This window comes from Cibotium barometz, chromosome 29 (assembly GCF_041138505.1).
Source record: "Cibotium barometz isolate CiBa-2024 chromosome 29, ASM4113850v1, whole genome shotgun sequence".
In the NCBI taxonomy this organism is placed as follows: Eukaryota; Viridiplantae; Streptophyta; class Polypodiopsida; order Cyatheales; family Cibotiaceae; genus Cibotium; species Cibotium barometz.
Window position 1 is genome coordinate 54648537 of NC_141074.1, and position 22868 is coordinate 54671404.

Consider the following 22868-nt stretch of genomic DNA (forward strand, 5'->3'; position numbering starts at 1 on the left):
ATGTTAATATGGGCTTTGTACCTCATAGAAAGAAAGGGTTATATGGAACAACCCATCGACTATCCACCCTTTGATCATTTACCTCTATAAAACTACCATCGTCTCTCCGCATGTAAGTTGGATATCCATTGTCATCAAAGCTAGTAGTCTCGAAAAAATTCCAAGGGTACCGATGTTTGCACCTCCCGTTAACCATGCAAGGAGAGCGCATATTTAGTTCCTGACATGGTCCATGGATATTACAATGACTAATTATGGTGTGCAACCCAAGAAACATCACCTTATCAGAAAGTTCAGCACATACCAACATATCATAGTGTGCAATCTCAACCGATTTACTTCCACTTTTTAATATCAATAATATATGTGCATGTGGCAAGCCTCTTTTTTGAAATTCAATAACAGAAACAAATCCCAACACCTTTTTACATATTGCTTTTTTCACCAATAAGTGCATCATGTCCTTATGTTTCTCATAAAAGACTTGAGCTGTCAAGTCAGGTCAATCTTGGGGAACCTGACCAGGCAGTAAGGCATTGGTTATTTCATCCCACTTAGGATTGCAAGTGAAGATAATAAATAGGTCAGGTTTACCCATCTTCCTAACAATCGCCATTGAATTTTGGTACAATTGATGCATATATCTAGGCCCCTCGGTATATGAAGATGGTAGAACTACCCTGTGTCCAGTAATGCCCCCAGAGACTCTATTGACCCCATCACTTGAATTAACCATATCTGCAAGACCTTAGTATACTTCAACATGCAATGCTTTATGATTATTGCATATCCATACTAATCTAGATTCTTCCATGCTACTATATGCATCAACAATGTACTGTTGATGCAATAGCTACATTTGTATCTTCCCTTATTTGTAGTCTATATGCATACCATTGCCATTGAGTTACGGTCTTTGTCTCCTCATTTGAACCTTGTCTATTCCTACCATTGAGTGGAATTCCAACATGCCAACCATCCTCACCTCGAGGAAATGGAAGAACATATAATAGAGGCATATACGAACGGTGCAGGTTAGATATTTTTTTATAGCACCTATGCGTGACACTATTTGAATATCTCTATGCCCCACATGTAAATCATCCCCTTGACCCAGCATGATAGCTGCTAGCTCACTTCATGTAGGAACCAAGTATTGCCTTGAAGTTGATCGCGCTTCAGTGATGACCATTCTCAAATCTGCATGTGGACTTGACTGCAACATTTCTCTCATTGTACGAAGAGCACAGGCATACGGATTATATCCATACATCATTGCTTGCAACCTCTCAAGTACATTATGATTTAAAGAAGGCATCCCATGAAGTCTATTCTCTAATTCATGCTTTGTATCATAGACATATAGTTGGGCAAATGGAGGAGCCGCATCTCATGTTTCATCAGGTATTACAGAACCAACACGATGATAGGTAGTACCATGGATTCAGAAATTAAATACTCCCCCCCTAGTGAATTGATTATCCAAGTGAGAACCTAGTGAAACAAATGCCAAGGCATTATTGTAAGAGCGGATATTCTTTCTGTATTCCTTACTTGTATTATCATAATTGTAAGAGTGGATATTCTTTCTGTATTCCTTACTTGTATTATCATTACCAACAAGAAGCAACTCAGCCAATGCAGGAGGTGGGTTTTTCAAAGGTAGCAAAGAGACATTCCCACTTCCACAGCAGTGTTTGCCTACATATTGTCTTAGCTTTGTTGATGCCTCACATTTCCAAATTAGTGCATTACAAAAATGGCACTTATAAGTAAGGGCTCCTAAAATGAGTGAAGAGTGCAATCTCCAGAATACACCACCATAGTTGCTGGGTGCTTAACATTTCGAGGAAATGAAAACATATGCCTTATAGAGTGACATTCATATTTAATATCTTTCACATCACCAACGACACAACAAATAGAATGGAAATTGTCATCCCTAAGCGGTTCATTTAAATCAAATGAAAAAGAGCCTTGTTTAATATCTCTCTCTGTGGCTATGCATTTCGACCTTCATTGATAGGTTCTTAAAGTACCATAGCATTGCCAATTACTATGTTTCTTGTGAGTAAGTGGATTCCACCATGGATTCCTCTATGTTCCTCTTCATTTCAACCCTTCCAAATGTTCCAACTTCATTTTCATTAACTTAATCCATTAAATTAGCAACATTTTGTTTTTGAATACAAGCCCTTATCCTAGAAACGATTACGACGAGACACATGTGTTGCATCCAAAACTCGAAGCCGACGAACTTGGTTTAAACTCAAATATAAATAGCTCCTAACCATCTTCAAATCTCCTTCAAAACACAAAATATTGAAAACTAACTTCCTTTTTAACATTCTTAACTTCAAACACCAACATAATATTCTACTTCAACAGCCATCATCACACATGTGACCCTACTCCAAATAGACTCGGCTCAATAAGAATGTAATTCTTAGAGAAGTTTTTAATACATACATGAGTATAATATATACATACATGAGTTTTTAATACATACATGAGTATAATATATACAAACCATTTCCTAGATGAATAAGTGAGCATAACATATACAATCCATCTCTTACAAAGATAAAGGATAATAACATACACACACACACACACACACACACACACACAGAGTATATAGAAGTTGAGACATAAAAAAAGTGCGAGAGAACAAAATAAGAGAGAAGTATTGAATTTGAGAAAATGGAAAATTCATACATATAGCCAGAAGAGAGAGCCGAATCTGCAAGTTGCAATACAATTTGTGCCTTGAGAAAAAACATCATTACTCTCACAAAAACCCTAGGCAACTACCCGGGCTTCTAACATGCGACTCATCTTTTTCATAATAGCATTGAGTTTATTAATAGATATCTTAAGACTCAATACCTCCAAGCCTAAAGTACGTACTTGCTCTTTTAGAGAATCCACTTGTTCTTTACATTGCCCATTACATCCGCCTTGACGTTCCCCAATTTCAACATGCATATTCTCCATGAAAGAAATCATGTCTAGTTGGTTAGCCTCCATCCGCCGCTGACCATTACTATCAAGGATACGGTGGAGATGATGAGACATCTCGTCTCTTAGCGTATCTCCCCTTTGGCTGCCACTTCCACGGATCTCATCCCAAATAGCTTCTAAGTACTCCTTGTTGCAAACAACCTGATTTTTCTCAGTTCGCTCGCATATGTCCGCAATATTTTGTAAACGTTTAGAGTTTGTTTGTCTGGATGGAGACCTTGACCTAGCAAGGTGTTTTGCAACTCGAACATTCATCAACTTCAGTGGAGTAGACAAAGCTACTTCTTCATCCTTCGCAGCCAGTACATCTCTTGAGTGGTTATTATCATTCTGAATCTCCATTCACTGAAATTCAAAATTAATATCTTAAGGCTCCACAAATATCTCTTCATATCTTTACCAACATATAACCAGCCCTAGAAACCTACCTATACACATGTAGATTCCTCGTAGAAAACTATCATAGAGATACATATATGTGTCTCTCTATATTTTATGTATTGGCAAAATCATAAATTTTTAAAACTTTTTTAAGAATGTTTCTGAAGTTAAAAGAGCTATTCTCTAGGCTACTATAGTTTGACCCATTATACTCTCTCTACAATCTCAAAGGCAATAGTCTAATAAATGGAATGTTTCTAGCTTATGTAGCCAAGCACACCAATATTGTAAACGTGGTAACACACTCAATGAGATTGAAAGAGAAATAGATAATGTTTTAATGTGCTCTCTCTCTCTCTCTCTCTCTCTCTCTCTCTCTCTCTCTCTCTCTCTCTAGCTCTCGCTCTCTCTCTCTCTCTCTCTCTCTCTCTCTAGCTCTCGCTCTCTATCTAGCCAACCATACAATAAACACACAAATAGATAAAGACAAAAAGGCCAACAAAGAAATCAACCTCAAGTTGAACAGAGAATTGGATTCGAAATCACGCTATTGTCCTTGTGCTTCCTTCTACATAATCACACGAAGAAACCAAAAAAATAATAAACTTATGATCTCTCTATTTTTCTAATCCAAATACACCATAAAACGTAAGAGTAACTATTTGTGTATTACATGATTGTATGAGAGAAAGAGAGAGAGAGAAAGACAAACAAATAGAGAGAGAGAGAGAGAGAGAGAGAGAGAGAGAGAGAAAGAGAGAGAGACATCCATGAATAATCTAAAAGCTTATTACATTATCTTTACCAACTTTCTTAATGGAATGCACTTCAGAATTTCACTAAAAATGAAACACTTTTCCTCGGAGCTCCTACATCTACTACCCACAATGTAAAAGCCATCTAGTAATCCCAATGCCTCTTTGATTAAGAGGAGCTTGAGATTGTCGTCTAGCCTATAAGGGTCCAAGACTATATAAATATACCAAGGATTAATATCATCCCACCCATCAAAACCAAGGACTTCCCATTTTGGGCTAGGTTGGCATCCAAAAAAGCCCAATTTTAGGACTTCCCATTTTGGGCTGGGCTAGGCTAGGCTCCTCTTTGATTAAGAGGAGCTTGAGATTGTCGTCTAGCTTATAAGGGTCCAAGACTATATAAATATACCAATGATTAACATCATCCCACCCATCAAATCCAAGGACTTTCCATTTTGGGCTAGGCTGGCATCCAAAAAAGCCCAATTGTGGCATCTCCTCAAAGAAGACAGTATCTGACAATTTATTATTGTTATAAGTCAGCTTTAAGATATTTACTGACATGTCTCTGCATAAAACGTAATCAAACTATACATTAATAACAACCATGATATTTTTTATATTTAGAAAAGGAAGATTATAAGAAAAGAATGAAAAAATAAAATCCATTGAAATATAAAAAGCAATCTAGAACCGAAACCATTCAAGAAGAACACAACCAATTTTATTTTCGAAGGAGCTTATGCTTTGGGATACATTTAATAATTTCATCAAACACTTGTCGTACTTGATCTATCTCTTTCAACATGGACAACAGAGTCTATTTCATAATCCAGGCTTTCTTTAATAATCATAAGTGTAATATTTTCATCTAATTTGTCTAAATCTAAACGTATTTTAATTTGATAAACATCGTTCCATCCAACAGCTTCAACCGGCCATGGTCCACTATGGAAAAACGATGCTCAAATTCAGTAGCCAAATTCACCCTCTCCTCAAAGGAAAGAGTACTCCTCATGTGCTCAAAAAATATGCGCGTAACCTCTTCCATCTCTGTCAATCATACATACATACATATAAGTAGATGCATGACTACTATGAGCGTGAGTGTTAATTTTAATTGTAACTAATCTATGCATGCACATCGGCGTAAATAAACAAATTACAACTATTATGTGTGTGCACATGTGTGTTTGAATTAATACATGTAAGTCAAAGCCTTTCCTCGGTGCGTGTGTGAATGTGTGTGTATAAGAAGTTAAACTACTAATACATATAAGAACGTAATTAGCACAATGTATACTACAAAGTTAACGCACATACTAACTACATGCAATTCAAATCACAATCCCACACACACACTTTCACCCTCGCACACACTTTTCCCATTTGAATGACTAAAATATTTTGAAACACTTCCACTCTCTCTTTCTCTCTCTCACACACACTCTCACACACCCACACACTTTTGCTATTCAAATAACATAATTAATAATTAAACACACACACACACACACACACACACACACACACACACACACACACTTTTCCTATTTGAATAACTAAAATATTAACGTCTTTCAAATATTTACTGCTATATTCAAATTATTAAACATTCAAAACACTTTCAACATCAATATGAGGACTCTCTCAAACACACACGGCACACACACACACACACATATTGAACTCTCACACACACCCCCCCTAAACACAATCACACACATGGCTTGATCAATGCAATAATTCTCTCTCTCTCTCTCTCTCTCTCTCTCTCTCTCTCTCTCTCTCTCTCTCTCTCTTAAGCGCACACACACACACACACACACACACACACACACACACTTGCTATTCATTTTTTTTAAACTTCCATATTTTCATAAGCTTTCATAATATGGAATTTTACAAAAATAACATTTTTAATAAACTTCCATTTTATAATGTTATTGTTACGGATTTAAGTATGGATTATAATATTTAGGGTTGTACGTGTGTATGTATCTGTTGACATTCTGTGTGTGTAAAATAATGTAAGTAAATAAATGTGTGTGTGTTGTATGTATGCAATATACATATATATTCGTATACATACATACACATACACACACATAAATACATACACAGATAAAATCACACACACACACACACACACAATCACACCCTAAGCACAAACACAAACACATACACACTAAACTATTTCACTCTCTCTCTCTCTCTCTCTCTCTCTCTCTCTCTCTCACACACACACACACACACACACACACACACACACACACACACACTTGTTAATCAAATTAAAAATAATAATTTTTAAAAAGTTTTTAAATACTCTCTCTCACACACACACCCTCCCCCCACACACACTTTTCTTATTCAAACAACTATATTATTTATCTCTCTTACACACACACACACACACACACACACACACACACACACACACACACACACACTTTTCTTATTCAAATAACTATATTATTTATCTCTCTTACACACACACACACACACACACACACACACACACACACACACACTTTGTTCAAATAACGAAAGTATTCCAAATTTCTTTCACTCTAAACTCTCTCTCTCTCTCTCTCTCTCTCTCTCTCTCTCTCTCTCTCTCTCTCTCTCTCTCTCTCTCGCGCGCGCGCGCACAGTCAAACGCACTTGCTATTTAAATTTTTTTAAATTATAAACTTCCATATTTCTATAAACTTTCATAATATGGAATTTTATAAAAAAACATTTTAATAAACTTCCATATTTCAAAAATATTTTTACAATGTTATTGTTTTGGGATTTGAGTATGGACTATAATATTTAGGGTTGTATCTGTTGACATTGTGTGTGTGTGTGTGTGTGTGTGTGTGTGATACTTCTCTCTCTCTCTCTCTCTCTCTCTCACACACACACACACACACACACACACACACACACACACACACACCCACACATAATAATTTCACACTCTCTCTCGCTCACTCTCTCTCTCTCTCTCTCACACACACACACACACACACACACACACATACACAATCCTTTCACTCACTCTCTCTCTCTCTCTCTCTCTCTCTCTCTCTCACACACACACACACACACACACACACACATGATACTTTCACTCTCTCTCTCTCTCTCTCTCTCTCTCTCACACTACTACATATTAGCCTAATACCGGGGCTTGTACCGGCGCTATTTAATGGGGTCTAAAAAAGCCTCGTCATCGGTATAAGCGCCGGTATAAGCGTCGGTATCGCAGCGTCGGTATACCTGTCGGGTATTAATACCGGCGCAGATAACGGCGCCTATACCGACGCTGACCGGGGGTAATACCGGCGCTTAAACCGGCCTCTATACCGATTTATATACCGACGTGCAAACCGGCCTCTATACCGGAATATATACCGAAATGTAAACCGGCATCTATACCTATGTATATACCGACGCTGATACCGGGGCAAATACCGACGCTGTAGCAGAAATTTTTTTTTGGGCAGAATAGTGCTGCCTAGCTGTTGCCTAGCTGCCTGCGAGCAGGATCAACAACAGCAAACAAACAGCACCATTCTGTCTACAATAGAGCACAAAAACAACCGTGCTCGTTTGCATATTTTCCTGATATCGACAAACAAGAAATTAAATTAAACATTAATACTCAAGAATGTTTTGATCATATTTCATTAGTTTGAAGGTCATCATACATCATGGTAATGCCTCCCAATTGACGGTCTCTCCTTCTTCTTCAAGCATCTCAAACAAGGCCACAAGGCCATGTTTGTGAGCGTACTTCTCCTCTCGCCTGCTTGGTGGGCGATTCATGGCCAACTCCTGCACACACGATTAACAATTATAACTTTTAAAAAATCAACATTTAGCCCACATACCTACATTTAAATAAATAAAATTGCTACAAACACTTACGAATTCATGGCGCATGGTTTCGTAACCACCACTCCCGAGATGAGAAGCCCCTACTGTTTGCAGTCTTGCCCTTGCCGCCTCTCTTTGTTGTTGAAACCTGTCTGGTGTCTCGGTGAGCTCCTGAGCAATGGCTGCCCACTCCCTGTCATCTAGCCAAACAGGTTTCTCCTTCCCCTCTCTGAATGCGTCCCTCGCCTCTGACCTACGATGCCCCATCAAAATGCGAGCTGTATACTGTATCCACTCATTAGAGACGACATTCATAGGGTCAGATGGCTGGAACTCTTGCTTTATCTTTGTGTTTATATAATTTTTCTTTCCCTTGTCTTGCTGATCCCACTTAGTCATGACAGAGTCATGAAACTGTATAGTGCACAATTGTCGAATGCGTGTCTTCATTGCCTTCCCTGCACTATCCATTAATGGTGCCCCATCCCTAATTGTGTAAATCTTGCTGTTGTCATGGTCATGTGCACCCCAGGGAGTGGAAGGTGACCCTATGGGTGTGCTATCAACAGATGAGAGTGAAGGACGACGCTCACGTGGTGGTGGTGTCACAGCATCTGTGGCACTACCACCACAACAACCTCCCCCTGAAGACCTACTACGTGAGCGCCGTCTATGTGAAGACGTGGTAGATCGAGCTGTAACAGGGGTGGAAGGCTGTGTGGTACGAGGTGTGGGAGCTGCTGTCGTACCCACGGGTGTGGGAACTGGCGTCGGGAATCCAGATGGTGAGGCAGATGTCCCTGCTCCAGAACCCCAATAACTCTGAGCCATGGCTCTCTGCTCTGGAGTCATGGACGAAAGAAAACCATATAACTGCTGGGGACTCATGCCCTGCGGTGTAGGATTAAATGAGAAATCTGGACTGTAGTCGTAGGGCGGCGAGTCACCCATGGCCTGTTGGACAAAAAAACATATGACAAACTTGTACGGAATGAAAATTACACGGTAAACAATGAATGAAAGAACCATAAGATAAACATTAACAATGATAAACAACATTGGTAAAACTATATCAACTTGCTCCTACAGTAGTGATTATGATGGTAAACATTAACAATGGTAAACAATGAATGGACCTTCAATGTCATAAAACCATTACAAATATGTCATAACTATTTGCATAATCATTAAGATACATCATTTTATAAATCATTATCTATTCTATCTGGTTTACGCATGGCCTCTTCCTCTGGTTCATAATTTGACCGTTGAGAATGTCGTGGTTGATGATCTTCATGTTCATGCTCCTCGAAGAGAGCTTCTTGTTGCTCAATGAAGGCATCCAACATTTCTTCCATTGGACCTTCTTCCATTTCCTGACCTTCTTCCATTCCCTCGGGTGCTGTTAATTGAGCTCCATCTGTCACTCCCTCCTGCGATATCCTCATCCTTTGTTGGGGACGAGAATTCACAGGCGCAATGTTATCAAGATGCGGCTGCACACTTGCTTGGTTGTACGATTGAAACCGTAAATTTTGCAAGCGCTCCATTGGAAATATTCCAGCGTCATGAACATGCTCGTTGCAAATCCTTCGTTTTCGAAAGATTTGGTACTTACATCGCATGCATGGACACGCTATTCTCTCTTCAAGATTGAGAGGCTCCATCTAGCAGGATAACATGTATATGCAGCTCGTTAAACACAAATCAGCTTATCTCCTCTCCATACAAAATTAAATAGAATTTACACAAGGATGGAGAGAGAAGCTATCTCTATTCATAAATAGCTGTTTATATATAAAGGCCTTATGCAATAATCTAAATGCATATTATAAGTATAAGCTTGCATAATAAGGCTGCAAGACTTATGCATAAGCTCTATGCATAAGCCTTATGCATAAGTCTTATGCATAAGCTCTATGCATAAGCCTTATGCATAAGTCTTATGCATAAGCTCTATGCATAAGCCATATGCATAAGTCTTATGCACACGCTCTATGCATAAGTCTTATGCATAAGCTATATGCACACGCTCTATGCACAAGTCTTATGCATAAGCCATAAGCTCGGACCTAATCCCAAAAACCCTAGGACTGAATTACGGTTTTGTAAATTCCGCCAGAGTCTCCTTTGTAATTGGAACCAAATCTCAATTGAAAATGCAACTTCTTAAAACTTGTACGCAATACTCTTTGCATCCCACAATGTCATGAAAGATCATATGCATTTGCAATATCCACACAATATGACAGAAAAGGGGCCCCATTGCCCAAATGCATCCACAAAGTCGATGGTGAGGATTGTTGAGGACGCGCGTTGAAGCTTGCCGATCTCCCGGCCAAGCTCTTCTCACCCCTTCACCGAGTTTTCCTCCAAGGTGAAGGTTGAGGCCATTTCTTCACACCGGTGTACCTAATCCCCCTTCGTACCGCTTTACCAAGCAATCACGGCACAAAGAGTTCAAGCCATTCTCCCCTTGGCCTCTCCAACCAATGCCAAGGTACCCTCACACATTGCTAGATTCTATAGAAACTTGAAGTGGTTGCAATGGTGAGTGTAGGTACAAAATGATGTGGATAATATCAAATGATAGAACAAGTTTGTTGGCTTACAAGTATTGAGCATGACTCATGCCCTTTTACAATTTAGAACTCAGCAATTGAGGCATGGACTCATGCCTCAATCCATCATCCAAAAGCTCCAACACAAACCAACAATTCACAATGCCCTCACCATGGCATTTGCATAAGCATTTGTTAACCACAATCAAGGCATTTGCAATTGCATTTTAACAATCTCTTTCATATAAGCCATATGCATAAGTCTACCTGCGTACGCTCTATGCATAAGCCATATGCATAAGTCATATGCATAAGCCTTATGCATACGCTCTATGCATAAGTCTTATGCATACGCTCTATGCAAGACTTATGCATAAGCTCTATGCATAAGCTCTATGCTATATGCCTTATGCACTATTATGCTAACCCTTAATCCCTTTCACATAAGCCTTATGCACACGCTCTATGCAATTACGCTCTATGCATAAGCCTTATGCACACGCTCTATGCATAAGCCTTATGCATAAGCTCTATGCATAAGCCATATGCATAAGTCTACCTGCGTACGCTCTATGCATAAGCCATATGCATAAGTCATATGCATAAGTCTTATGCATACGCTTTATGCATAAGTCTTATGCATACGCTCTATGCAAGACATATGCATAAGCTCTATGCATAAGCTCTATGCTATATGCCTTATGCACTATTATGCTAACCCTTAATCCCTTTCACATAAGCCTTATGCACACGCTCTATGCAATTACGCTCTATGCATAAGCCTTATGCACACGCTCTATGCAATTACGCTCTATGCATAAGCCTTATGCACACGCTCTATGCATAAGCCTTATGCATAAGGTCTATGCATAAGCCATATGCATAAGTCTTATGCGTACGCTCTATGCATAAGCCATATGCATAAACTCTATGCATAAGTCATATGCATAAGTCTTATGCATACGCTCTATGCATAAGTCTCTTGCATACGCTCTATGCAAGACTTATGCATAAGCTCTATGCATAAGCTCTATGCTATATGCCTTATGCACTATGCTAACCCTTAATCCCATCACCCAATGGTGTAATAAACATGATCTTGTTTTACGTACATGGATAATAGAGATTGCAAGCTTACTATAGGTTTTATGCATAGATATTAAATTAATCCTATGTGTTGTAAGCTTACAAGAACCCAAAACTCACCCTAAACCATAAAACAAGGATGCAAAAATTCATATAAAATAGCATAAACAAGAAAAATCAATAGAGGATCTACCTCTTTTTTGCAAAGCTGAAGGAGAGCTCGAGGATTGGTGAAAGATTGGTGAGGTGAAAGAGCTGCAAAACAAAATAATAAACAAACTAATTAGTAAATTAAACACAAGAAAAAGAACTAATACAAAACCCTAAAATCTCTATGCATGCATTAGGAGATCTATGCATACATAGAGAGCTCAAGATCTCAACATGCATAGAGAGCCAAAAAAACACAAAACCCTAAACGTCCTAATTTTTCAATTAAAAACTAAAAGCAATTGCAATAACATGTTAGGAGAAGGAGAAGAGGAGAAAAGAAGAATGAAGGAGAAAAGAGGAGAGAGGAAAAAAGAGGAGAGAGAGGGAAAGAGAAGAGGGAGAGAAAGCACCTCTTCCTAGTGATTACTTGCGCCTCTTCTGCGAAAAACCAGAAAATAGGCTCTCGGCTGTGAAAAACTTACGAGCGCCGGTATATGCGACGGAATATGTGTCGGAATATTCGTCGGTATATGCTACGAAATATGCGTCGGTATGAGCGTCGTAATAAGCGTCGGTATAGGCGTCGGTATACGCGACGGGAAATGAAAATTTAAAAAAACCCCGCCATACTTGTCTCCTCCAACATGACGACGGACATACCGACGTTCGACATTTGCGTCGGTATTTTGGCGTCGGTATGTCCTCAACCTCTTGTAGTGTCACACACACACACACACACACACACGCACACACACACACACACACACCAAACACACACACGCACACACACACACTCTTACGGATGCTCTATACTTTACAACAAACCAATTAAAAAAAACAAACTTTGGCCTGGTCTTTCAAATTTTGGAAGGCTATTTTATGAATTATTGAACTTTTTTTTTGAAATATATGTAGACATGCTCTTATTACATGCTGTCCACACATCTCACACCCTTTAACCTTGCTAAGGCTATAAAAAAGAAGGAAAAAACGATAGAGCCTAGAACACACACATGCATACGCCTCTCTCACGCACAATGTGCTTCACAGTGAACCAATAAAAAAAAGAAACAAATGCCAGAGTGCAGGGAGCATACCTGATGAGTGCGGAAAGGATTAGAGCCTAGACAACGCTACTCGCCTGCACAACAACAAAACATGGGGTTAGAAGAGAGAGAGATAGAGAGCCTAAACAAACAAAAAACAACGCGCAACATTCTTTACCTTGAGTGGGGAAATGTGTGAGAGCGCTGTCGGCCTGCACAACAACAAAATGCACAGTCAGAATATATACATATAGAGAGAGGCAATGTCTGAAAGTGAGGAGGTTTACCAACGGGTGCAGGAGTTCCTAACAAACGCGAGGAGTTTCCAACAAACACGAGGAGACTGTAGCCTACATGAGGACGGGTGCATGTGAGGAGTGTAAATTCAAAGGAAGGAGGAGGAGGAGGAGGAAGGGAAGGGCTCTGGTGGGTTGCATGCTATTTTCATGCAAAGGGTGGCAATTGCAGAGGGCAACGACTGTAAAAGCCTGCATGCAATTTATGTGTAGAGGATGGTGGAAGTGTAAATACCTGGATGCAGAGGGCGACGATTGCAACGCATGGAGAAGCCAGGAGGTCTCTGAATACCTGGGACATTCGATGCAGAGGGCGGCGGTTGTAGGACTGCTACACATGGAGAAGGTGACGGTTGCAGGAGTGCTACGTAGGGACCCTCCATGCAGCTAAAAAACCCACCACGTGGCGCATGGAGGGTTCCCTCATTATATATATATAGAAGTCCTTCTTAAAGCATTCTCAATGCTTTAATGGTTGATTGTAAATGACTCAAATGACGTAATACAACACAATGCTTTTTCTTTTTAAATCACGTAGAGAGAGAGAGTGATGGAGTTGTAAACAATAAAAAATGAGCATGGTATGTGTGTGCACGTGCCTAGTATGATGTAATATCACCCGAGGTCAACCTAGCCCTGGCTTCAATTGTGGAAATGAACTTGCAAAGTAATCCATTATCCCTCTCCCGTTGAGTTTTTTTTTTTTTGAGTAGAGTAAGAGAGGGGTTTTGTGCCCTCATCTTATCTTTAAGCCTCGAGTGTGGATGGTATGAACTCTCTCTCTCTCTCTCTCTCTACTTTAAGCCATTTCTGATAGTTGGCTCTGACAAGGTGATTGATTACATAGACACACGCGCGCGCGCGCACACACTCTCTCTCTCTCTCTCAATTACCTTATCTGGTCCTTGGACCTCTCTCTCTCTCTCTCTCTCTCTCTCGCGCGCGCGCGCGCGCTAGTAGAACGATTTTCCGAGCATTGATAGAGCTGTCGGCCTTGAGAGTGCAATTTTGCTAAGAGTACGTTTGGTGATCACATTTCAGTAGTTCTTGGCATGGCCACGCATGCTTAGCAAGGGAGCAAAAGGAAGATGGATGCACTCATTCTGCAGCAATCGGTGTTGGCAGCTGCCTATGCGACAGATTCATCAAGCAAGAGCAGGGCATGTACATCAACTAATGGGCATTTTCGAATCGACATCCGCAGAACATGCTTGGCTTCTCCGTTCGGTCTTCGGTCTCCCGCGCACCGAATCCTGCTACCCTGTGGGAGTGTATCAGGTGAATCAGGTACCTTGCTACCTTGCTTTGAGAGCTCACCTACTTTGGTAGATTACAAGATTTTTTGCTGGGTGGGGTGTGTGTGTGTGTGTAGGATGTGAAAGAGAATACAAATGTGTGTGTGTATGCGTGTGTGTGTGTGTAGGTTTATGGTGAGGCATGGAACAGAGAAATCCATCCCATTTTGTGATGGAGGATTTCAGATAATTTTTTGATGTCACTTTTGACCTCCTCTTTGGGATTTCATGAAGTATACAGGAATAGCAACCCAATGTATGTATTGAGGTTGCTTAGGTTAAATGGATAGGTTGCTTAGGCCTTAAGTAATGATACTGGTATATAGATCTTCTTGATTGAATGTATCACAGTCTGTTGAAAGAACTTATTTTCTGATTTTTATGCAAGCATTGCTTTGATAGAGTAGAATGTGCCTGGCATGAAACACAAGCCTGTAAACTCTCTTTATGGTCTTGTGTGACACGCAAGTGCCAATAAACTGAGGTTTTCAGTATATAATTGCATGAGACATACAGAGACATCAGTCAAGTACGACCTTTTTGTTCCTGATATTCCTGATTTCCAAGACTTTATGTATCTAAATCCTAACTCTCTAGGCAAAGGAATTATCTCAAAGAGTTTTGTGAACTTTATTGCACTTCAAATAATGGCCATTGTTCTTTCTCGGACCTTGAGTTTTCTCGATTTAGATGTAGATATATATGATAAAAGCTTACAACACGAGTATTCTAACTAAATATTAAAAGGATGCCTCACTTCACTTCTACCATTCTCGCATAGTGTTATCTCTCTTCAGTTCTTCGGATTCTGTAGTATTTGTTCAAATAAACATGCTTTTATTACTCAAGGTTGTCAACTCATCAATCTGCTTATACAAAAAGATTATTGTTTCAAGAAGGTTTTAATGAAAGTTTGTTGTTTTTTGTGTCCTGTTTCTTTTATTATTATATTACTATTATTATTTCTCCTGGTGGGTCTTTTACATCCTTGTTTCCTATTTTTGCTTTCCTTGTTTTTAGTGATGAATTTTCTCTCTTCTTTTCATTATGATTATTCGTAAGTTCAAATCCTTCTGGATTTATGATGGTACACACACACACACACACAAAGACACATGTTTGTTGTGTTCCATAATTAAAGCCACAGACACATGCAGACTTGCTCTAATAGCAAGGTGCATGTTGTGCTTTCGTGGTGTAGTTCATTTGCGGAATATCGAAATGGACCACATGGTAGACTCAATATGTCACCATTACGTTTTGGTTGCTGATGTGTGCTCACCGAAATTTCCCCATGCCGTCATACATTCCAGCTACTGAGCTGCTATTATCTGATTGTCTTGCTTACCAAGAGCACACTGTAGGTGCTGACTGTTGATTGCACTTGTCACCTTTAGTTGAGCTGTTTCTAGCTAGCAAATCATCTGAACTGGTAGACCTACGTAAGGAGTTAGGACAAGTCGATTGGCCGATTTTTCTCTCTTCCCACTTGCGACCTTGGCTTGGAAAGTTAGTCAAAGGCTGCATATTAGCCAGGATAATATGGATTTTGCCGACCAATTTTGGATACAGGGCCCCAAACCCATCTTGTTTATTGCCTTACTATTGGCCCCCACCATACACTTACTCTCTTACAACTTACCCCAATGACGTAGCTTCCCTTCTTATGTGCTTTTCTGTCCAGGCATGATAACAATTGTTAAGAATACATCCTAATACATGTGAATGGGATGAGAGGCATCGTGTGGTATGTGAAGTCCACATTAGAGATACATGTGTTAAAGGGATAGAGTTTTGTTGATTTGGATGGTAGTAATTTAGACAGTCGTAAGGTCTTACCTTTCTAACAGTGCATATCATTTGTAGGACTTAATATTAGTGTTCCAAGCATTGTTGCAAATAATGGCTGTTTTCCTGCATAGATGACCGTTTCTGTGTTTCCCACACCTTCAAAACATTTCCTCTTTGGCATAATGATATGCTATTCACTCTACAGAGAGAATCTGTGACATGAAACTGATTTGCCTATTATGGTTTGTTTATTATGGCCATTTTATTCAACTGATCTGTGACTTTTTCATTACACAAGTCCTGTTTGTTATATCTCAATTTCTAGAGAGCATGTTAATGCAAATTACATTCTGTTTCCTCTTGAGTTTTCATGTTTATATTTCCATGTGTTTCAGTTTCATTGTTTCTGTTTCTGGCAACTATGGTTCCAAGGCACTGCCTCTAATCACCTAATGATGCTCATACCAGCAGCTGCTGCTGCAGCAGGGGATCAGCCGAGACCAAGCACCCAATATGAAAAAGGTCTAGACTTGGCGGAGAGCATCGCCCTGCTGAAGAGGGCAGCAAAGACGAGGAAAGTACCCGCCACAGAGGTGGTCGCTGCCCTTTGTGCGGTCGAGAAGGCAAAGGTTGACCCTTCTTCTTTCCTGGCTACCATTGGTGGCAGCCCTGAAGCACCAGGCCCTCGCACCTGGATGCTTGTTTTCACTTCTAGCAAGAAAGACCAGGTGAGCATTTCTTCCCTTCTCTCTTGTTGTGTAAGCACATCACTCTACGGTGCCATTTCTTTCGTCAATCTTTTTATGTTTTCCACTTGTTTCTGATGTTCATGAGCGTGTGAGGATGATTGTGTGTATGTAAATGTATGCATAGTAACTCGTGCGTGTGTGTGCGTGCATGTGTGTGTGGGGAGACGCATGTTTATGGATTCATGTTATCTGTGTATATGCTTGCATGCCATCTAATGTGTGTGGGGGGCTTATGTATGATAGACGTAACAACTGCTATGTGTGTGTGGGGGGCTTATGTATCATAGACGTAACGACTGCTATGTGTGTGCTTGTGGTCATGCTAATTGATACAGGTCTCAGAGTCTCTTAAAGGGGGTGCGGGAAAAGGCACTTACTTCCCTATCACTGCAATTCAGAAATTTGATGCAACTGTAAGTTAAACCTTTTTTCTCTATATTCATTCACACATCTCTCTCTCTCTCTCTCCCTCTCCCTCTCCCTCTCCCTCTCCCTCTCACACACACACACACACACACACACACACATCACTTGCTGACATTAATTTTAATGCTAAACCTGGCATGGCAGGCCATGACAATTGAGAATGGAGTATTCCTTGGACCCCTTGGGTGCCTCACATTCGATGGAAGAATAAGCTGGAAGAACCGAATTCTAGCCTTCTTGTTTGATTCCATAAACATCAAGATTGGTTCCCTCGGCCCTTTCAAGTTCAGCATTGCCAAAAAGGAAGATTTGGACCGCCCTCCCACGAACAAGGACCCTTTCTTTGTATGGCATTATGCTGACGAAGAGATTATAGTTGCCAGGGGGCGGGGTGGAGGACTAGCATTCTGGTGCAGGTGTGAGAGAGTTGTCTCTTAAGTTCTTGGAATCTCCGGCTTGTTACATTTGATCAATCAAGTATTCTGTAGTTATCATATGGGGTTTCACCAGAAATAATACTCAGCTGATCTGAATGCCAAGCTCTCTCTCTGTGGGGCCTTTTCTTATGTTCATATCCATTTTCAGGTGTAACATGGATTACACCGTTGTAATGTATTTAAGAATTGTAGCATGCATTTTTATGCTCTTTTGCATGATCCTATGTAACATAACATGCTCATGTATTTATGGACGAGTTGCGTGTGTGAGGAAATATTCCTGAGTTTTGAAGTTGGTTTAAAGAGGACCATACTTCCACGGCTGCCTTGTTGGTCCTTAATTGCTAGCACGACCAGGGTGTGAATTTTCTGAAAACCCCATGCCAACTGAGTCCTAGGCTAATGGTTTTGAGTCCAACTCTGTGCCCGGTGAGGCATCTTTTAAATTAAAAAAAGAGGCACTATTGCTGTCTAGACAGGAGCCCCCACGCTCCAGCTTTGAGGCATGCTCTTAGTGCACATGGAGAGCAGCTCTCTTCAGCTAATTTGATTCTCTGAAGAAAGCAATGTCGACCTACGCTGTGGATCTCTTATGCAGAGGATTTTATGATAGGCTGCGTCCCTTCATACTCACTGAAATGCATGTCCAGTTCCTTCAATGCACCTGCTCACTTGGCTGCATGAATAGAAGGTTCCTAGGTTCAAATGTAGAATGAAAGATGTATGTTCTTGCGTAGTAATGCATCCACCCCCCCTCCCTCCAGCAACCCCCCTTCACCTTACAGCTTTGAGGCTTATAGGGTGCACTCTTAGTACGCATAGAGAGCAGCTCTCTTCAGCTAATTCGATTCTCTGAAGAAATTGACGCCAAAGCACAAGCACACACCTACCTATGTTGTGGATCTCTTTTACGCAATGAATTCTATGGAAAGGCTGTGTCCCTTCATACTCACTGAACAGCGCACACTTTCTACATTACTAGAAGATTTCTTGGCTCAAGTGTGTAGATTGAAAGGCATCTGTCCATAGCAAAGCGACATCAAACACAAGCACTGTTCAATGAGTTCTTGGGCTTTCTGGCAAACTCTGATCTGGCATGCATATGCCATGGTGCTTAGATACAAGATAAGCCCTTTATTTGAGTAATTTAAACACCTTTATTTGTGAATTTTGAGCGAGTATACAACCCATTCAACTCTTTCCTGAAATCAGATTATAAACTTCCTCGTGTAAATGTAGTTCTGCAAAATTATGTTAACTTTTGGGTTAAAAAACCCCTCCTATCATTCCTGTTAAATGCTCTTGGTATGCGTAAATATTGTAATGGCCACTACACTACAACTAATTGCAAGTAGCCCGCCTTAAAAGTTGAATCCTGTCCACCAATTTGGCGCCTCTGCCTCTCACCATCTTGTTGCTCACCTGTATTTACAGTCATGCTATCACCAAGTGCATACGCTTGACATTTCCTGTCCATGCAAGGCCCCTCTCTGTCTACTCGAAATCCGTTTGTTGTCTTTGCATTCCTTTTGCTGTCTTTGTATCTCTAGTTGCTTCCATAAAGAAGTAGTTTTTCAATAAAGAAAAGTTTTTTTTTGGTTCTCTTTGCATCTCTCTAGTTGCTTCAATAGAGAAGAAGCCTTTCAGTAAAGAAGAAGTTTTCAGGATTAGTAATGTACATGTCTAGCTTTGCAGCTGTTTGTGTTTAAATTTAATTCGAGTAAGTAAATCGATGTATTGATAAATTGTTTAGTATGTGTACTTTGTATGGTTTGGTCTCCTTGCTTTAAAAAAAAAAAATATTATTATCATTATTTCCTACAATCCTTTAAAATTCAATTTTCCTATTTTTGTTAGCTTGTTTTTAGTGATTTGTTTTGTCTTCTTTTTCATTATGATTATTAATTAGTTCAAGTTGGATTATCATGTGTTATTACTTTAGGTCTATAAGAGTGACTTTTTGGGTAAACGTTCTTTGGAGATTGCTTTGTGATTTCTAATGTAGTCCTTAAACAAAAGACGTCTTTGGTAGCTTTCGACTTAATGATTATCATGAGCCTGTCTATACTTTTGTTGTTTTGTCTTCTTTTCATCCCAATGGACTTGAGTAGTATCTTTACAAGTTTTCTTTTTCATTTGACCTGGAGTTTTTTCAATCTATTGTACATAGTCATGGGATTAATCGTCTCGTGGCTTGGCTGTTGACTAAAATTGGCCAATATTTGGAAAGAGAGTGTATCACCTTGTGGTACTTGGGGGTGTGGGTAATCTTGTGGGGAGTACCCATGTTGTAAAAGAAAATGAAATCAATTGTAGATAGTTTGCAATTGTCATATCAAGGTTAAGATGAAAGTTTTCTATTGAATCATGACAAAGTATGAAGAGCATTGATCTTCGTTAGAACCATGTTTGATGTTGATCCTTGTTAGTACCATGTTCAACGTCATTGTAAATACTACCCAATGTTGTATGTATAAGCTCTTCATATTTGCAAGAGCATATATTAATTTTGCTTGCTTTTCTCTTTGTATATATATGCACACATATTGGGGCAACCATACTAATTGTTGTCATTTTAGGTTTCATCATATTACAAATTTATCACCTTGGGATTACAATTACTTGAGGAATTGTCATCCTAGTTTGTTGTTTCTGCACATTTTAAGGATTGAATTGTGTTTTCTTGTTTCTTTTTTCACTTTCTTAATGCTTGAAGGACTTTGTGACATGTAGGAATGGCAGATCAAAGATTTTGTGCCTAGTGTCTTGCCTCAACTAATGTTTGTTTACACAACAATAGGGTTTTTTGTTGACCATTTACCTCACCAATGGTGTTAACACATCTCTCTCTCTCTCTCTCTCACACACACACACACACACACACACACACACACACACAAAATGCTCTCTTCTCGTGTCTCTTGCTCTCTTTCTTATGTGCATATTGATCTCTTGTGAGTGTGTGAGTGAGATTGAGTTGCAAGGTGCTCGAGCAAGATTTGATCGTGCGGTTGAATGGGCTCCATAGGTAGTGTTACCTATAAGGATCTTGGATGTAAGCTTCCAATAAGGTGTGACACACCTTGACCATACATGTGTGTTCTTGCCATGGTAGTTTGGTGGCTTGATTTAACTTTGTGTATCATTTGTGATGGTGGAGCAATCCTTCAAGACATAGGAAGTTCGTCTATGCCTCTCCCATAGCACAAGGGTTAACCAACAGTGAACTAATGTTACTTTTAGATGACATGCATTCTTAAAGGTATGTTTTTTATTTATGAAATCTTATATGAATAGGAAAGACACCTTTTGTGTAAGCAATTTGCTATTTGTTTTTATGGTGACCAACTTTTGAAGATGCAAGTGGCCTTAATTGGCTAATTCTTTGTAACTACTTAGCTTTGCATCTGTTATAGTCACATACTCATTGTAGATGATGATGACATTATTTAAACATCAATAGTGGTCTTAGTCTTGAAACTAGATGAGCTTTGAAGAAGATGATTTATTATATGGTTGTCAAAATAACCTTCTTTTTCCTTTTGCATGACATGACAAAACATTATAGTATGTGATTAAAGATACCCATCTACCCAAAATCAAGCAAAAGAAACATGGGTATGTAAACATTTTGTATACCTCCTTTAAGCACCTAATGTGGAGTGATCTTAGCAATGCAATCAAGTTCGATTTTTGGTGGTAGGTTTTGGGTGGAAGCATTATAACATGCACCAGAAAGTGGTGTCCGAGACAACTTTTGTATATAGTGGTTAATGAAAAGATGCAGGGGAGAAGAGAGCTTGAGCTCTTGCAAGCACACACACACACTCACAAAACCCTAAAAGAGAACACACAAGGTGAGAGGCTGAAAATCTTCTTCTTCTTCATACAACACTCAACACACCATATACAAAGATAAGAATACACACAATATGAAAAGGTACTCAACCAAACACATACTAGGGTTCTCTATAGCGTGAACCCAAATAAATGAGCTGGCCCTATAACTATGCTAGTCTCTCTGACAAAATGGTAGTGGACCTCTATATGCTTCGTGCGAGCATGAAAAACTGGGTTCCTGGCTAAGTGTATACTGCTAATGTTGTCACAGAAAATTACAACTTGTCTATCCACTGATAGACCCAAATCTGCAAGTAGCTTTCCTCAACCAAGCTACCTCACATGCTGCCGTAGTAGCAGCACCTCTGTACTCGGCCTCTGTACTAGATAGAGCAACCGTAGGCTGCTTCTTGCTGCTCCAAGTCATAGCGGCACTCCCCAAAGAAAACATGAAGCCACTAGTAGATCTTCTATCTGAGACACTACCAGCCCAATCAGCATTTGTGTACCCATGTACACTTATCTCTGTCCCAGTTTCATAAAATAGTCCACAATGCAAAGTAGACCTCACATACCTCAGTATGTGTCTCAATGCATCCAAATGCGGCTTCTGAGGAGAAACCTGCATAAACTGACTCACCAACCCAATAGCATAGCTCAAATCTGGCCTGGTGATCGTCATGTAGATCAAGCTTCCTACTATGCGCCTATACATAATAAGATCCTCCAAAATCTCTCCTGAATCTGCACTCAACTTGCCATTCTGATTCAATGGCAATGAGATAGGCTTACACCCTGTCATACCATACTTGGACAACATGTCCAAGCCATACTGTCTTTGCAGTAATCCAATACCATATGGTGACCTAATCACCTCAATGTCCAAGAAATATCTGAGCTCCCCCAGATCCTTCATCTCAAACTTCTGTCTAAGCAAGATCTTTACATCAAAGATCTTTGCATCATGGTCCCCTCTGTAATGATCAGGTCATCTACATAGATGACAACAAGCACAACCCCTCTATCACTGTCTCACATACAGTGAGAAATCTGCATTGGCTACATGAAAGCCAATAGAAACAAGATATTCAGAAATCTTGTCAGACCATGCTCTTGGTGCTTGTTTTAAGCCATACAAGGCTTTCTTCAACCTGC

The 22868-nt window shown here is 39.8% G+C and overlaps 2 protein-coding genes across 9 annotated transcripts; one reads left to right on the top strand and one right to left on the bottom strand.

Moving 5' to 3' along the window:
• Nucleotides 1-7853: 7853 nt before the first annotated feature.
• Nucleotides 7854-8990, bottom strand: LOC147622373 (uncharacterized). The gene is made up of 2 exons (XM_086823718.1): nucleotides 8085-8990; nucleotides 7854-7991 (listed from the first exon to the last, which is right to left on the bottom strand). Exons 1-2 carry the CDS (start codon nucleotides 8982-8984, stop codon nucleotides 7866-7868), a joined length of 1026 nt encoding a protein of 341 aa, XP_086679844.1. The 5' UTR covers nucleotides 8985-8990; the 3' UTR covers nucleotides 7854-7865.
• A 4965-nt stretch (nucleotides 8991-13955) lies between these two features.
• LOC147622374 (microbial collagenase) lies at nucleotides 13956-18127 on the top strand. Of its 8 annotated transcripts, none has more exons than XM_086823496.1 (4): nucleotides 13956-14462; nucleotides 16733-16989; nucleotides 17346-17423; nucleotides 17581-18127. In XM_086823496.1, the coding sequence occupies exons 1-4, from the start codon at nucleotides 14264-14266 to the stop codon at nucleotides 17872-17874; spliced, it is 828 nt and encodes a 275-aa protein (XP_086679622.1). In that variant the 5' UTR covers nucleotides 13956-14263; the 3' UTR covers nucleotides 17875-18127. The 8 variants fall into 8 exon arrangements, with proteins under 8 accessions (XP_086679622.1, XP_086679624.1, XP_086679621.1 ...); XM_086823498.1 differs by having other exon boundaries at nucleotides 13976-14453; XM_086823495.1 differs by having other exon boundaries at nucleotides 13977-14462; nucleotides 16730-16989.
• The last annotated feature ends 4741 nt before the right edge of the window (nucleotides 18128-22868 follow it).

Bases quoted from the DNA above. Each gene is read 5' to 3' on its own strand.
- LOC147622373 (XM_086823718.1), bottom strand. From the start codon at position 8,984: ATGGGTGACTCGCCGCCCTACGACTACAGTCCAGATTTCTCATTTAAT. The intron at 7,992-8,084 runs GTAAGTGTTTGT...TCGTGTGTGCAG, and splicing joins AAACCATGCGCCATGAATTC to GAGTTGGCCATGAATCGCCC.
- LOC147622374 (XM_086823495.1), top strand. From the start codon at position 14,264: ATGGATGCACTCATTCTGCAGCAATCGGTGTTGGCAGCTGCCTATGCG. The intron at 16,990-17,345 runs GTGAGCATTTCT...TAATTGATACAG, and splicing joins CTTCTAGCAAGAAAGACCAG to GTCTCAGAGTCTCTTAAAGG. The intron at 17,424-17,580 runs GTAAGTTAAACC...CTGGCATGGCAG, and splicing joins TTCAGAAATTTGATGCAACT to GCCATGACAATTGAGAATGG.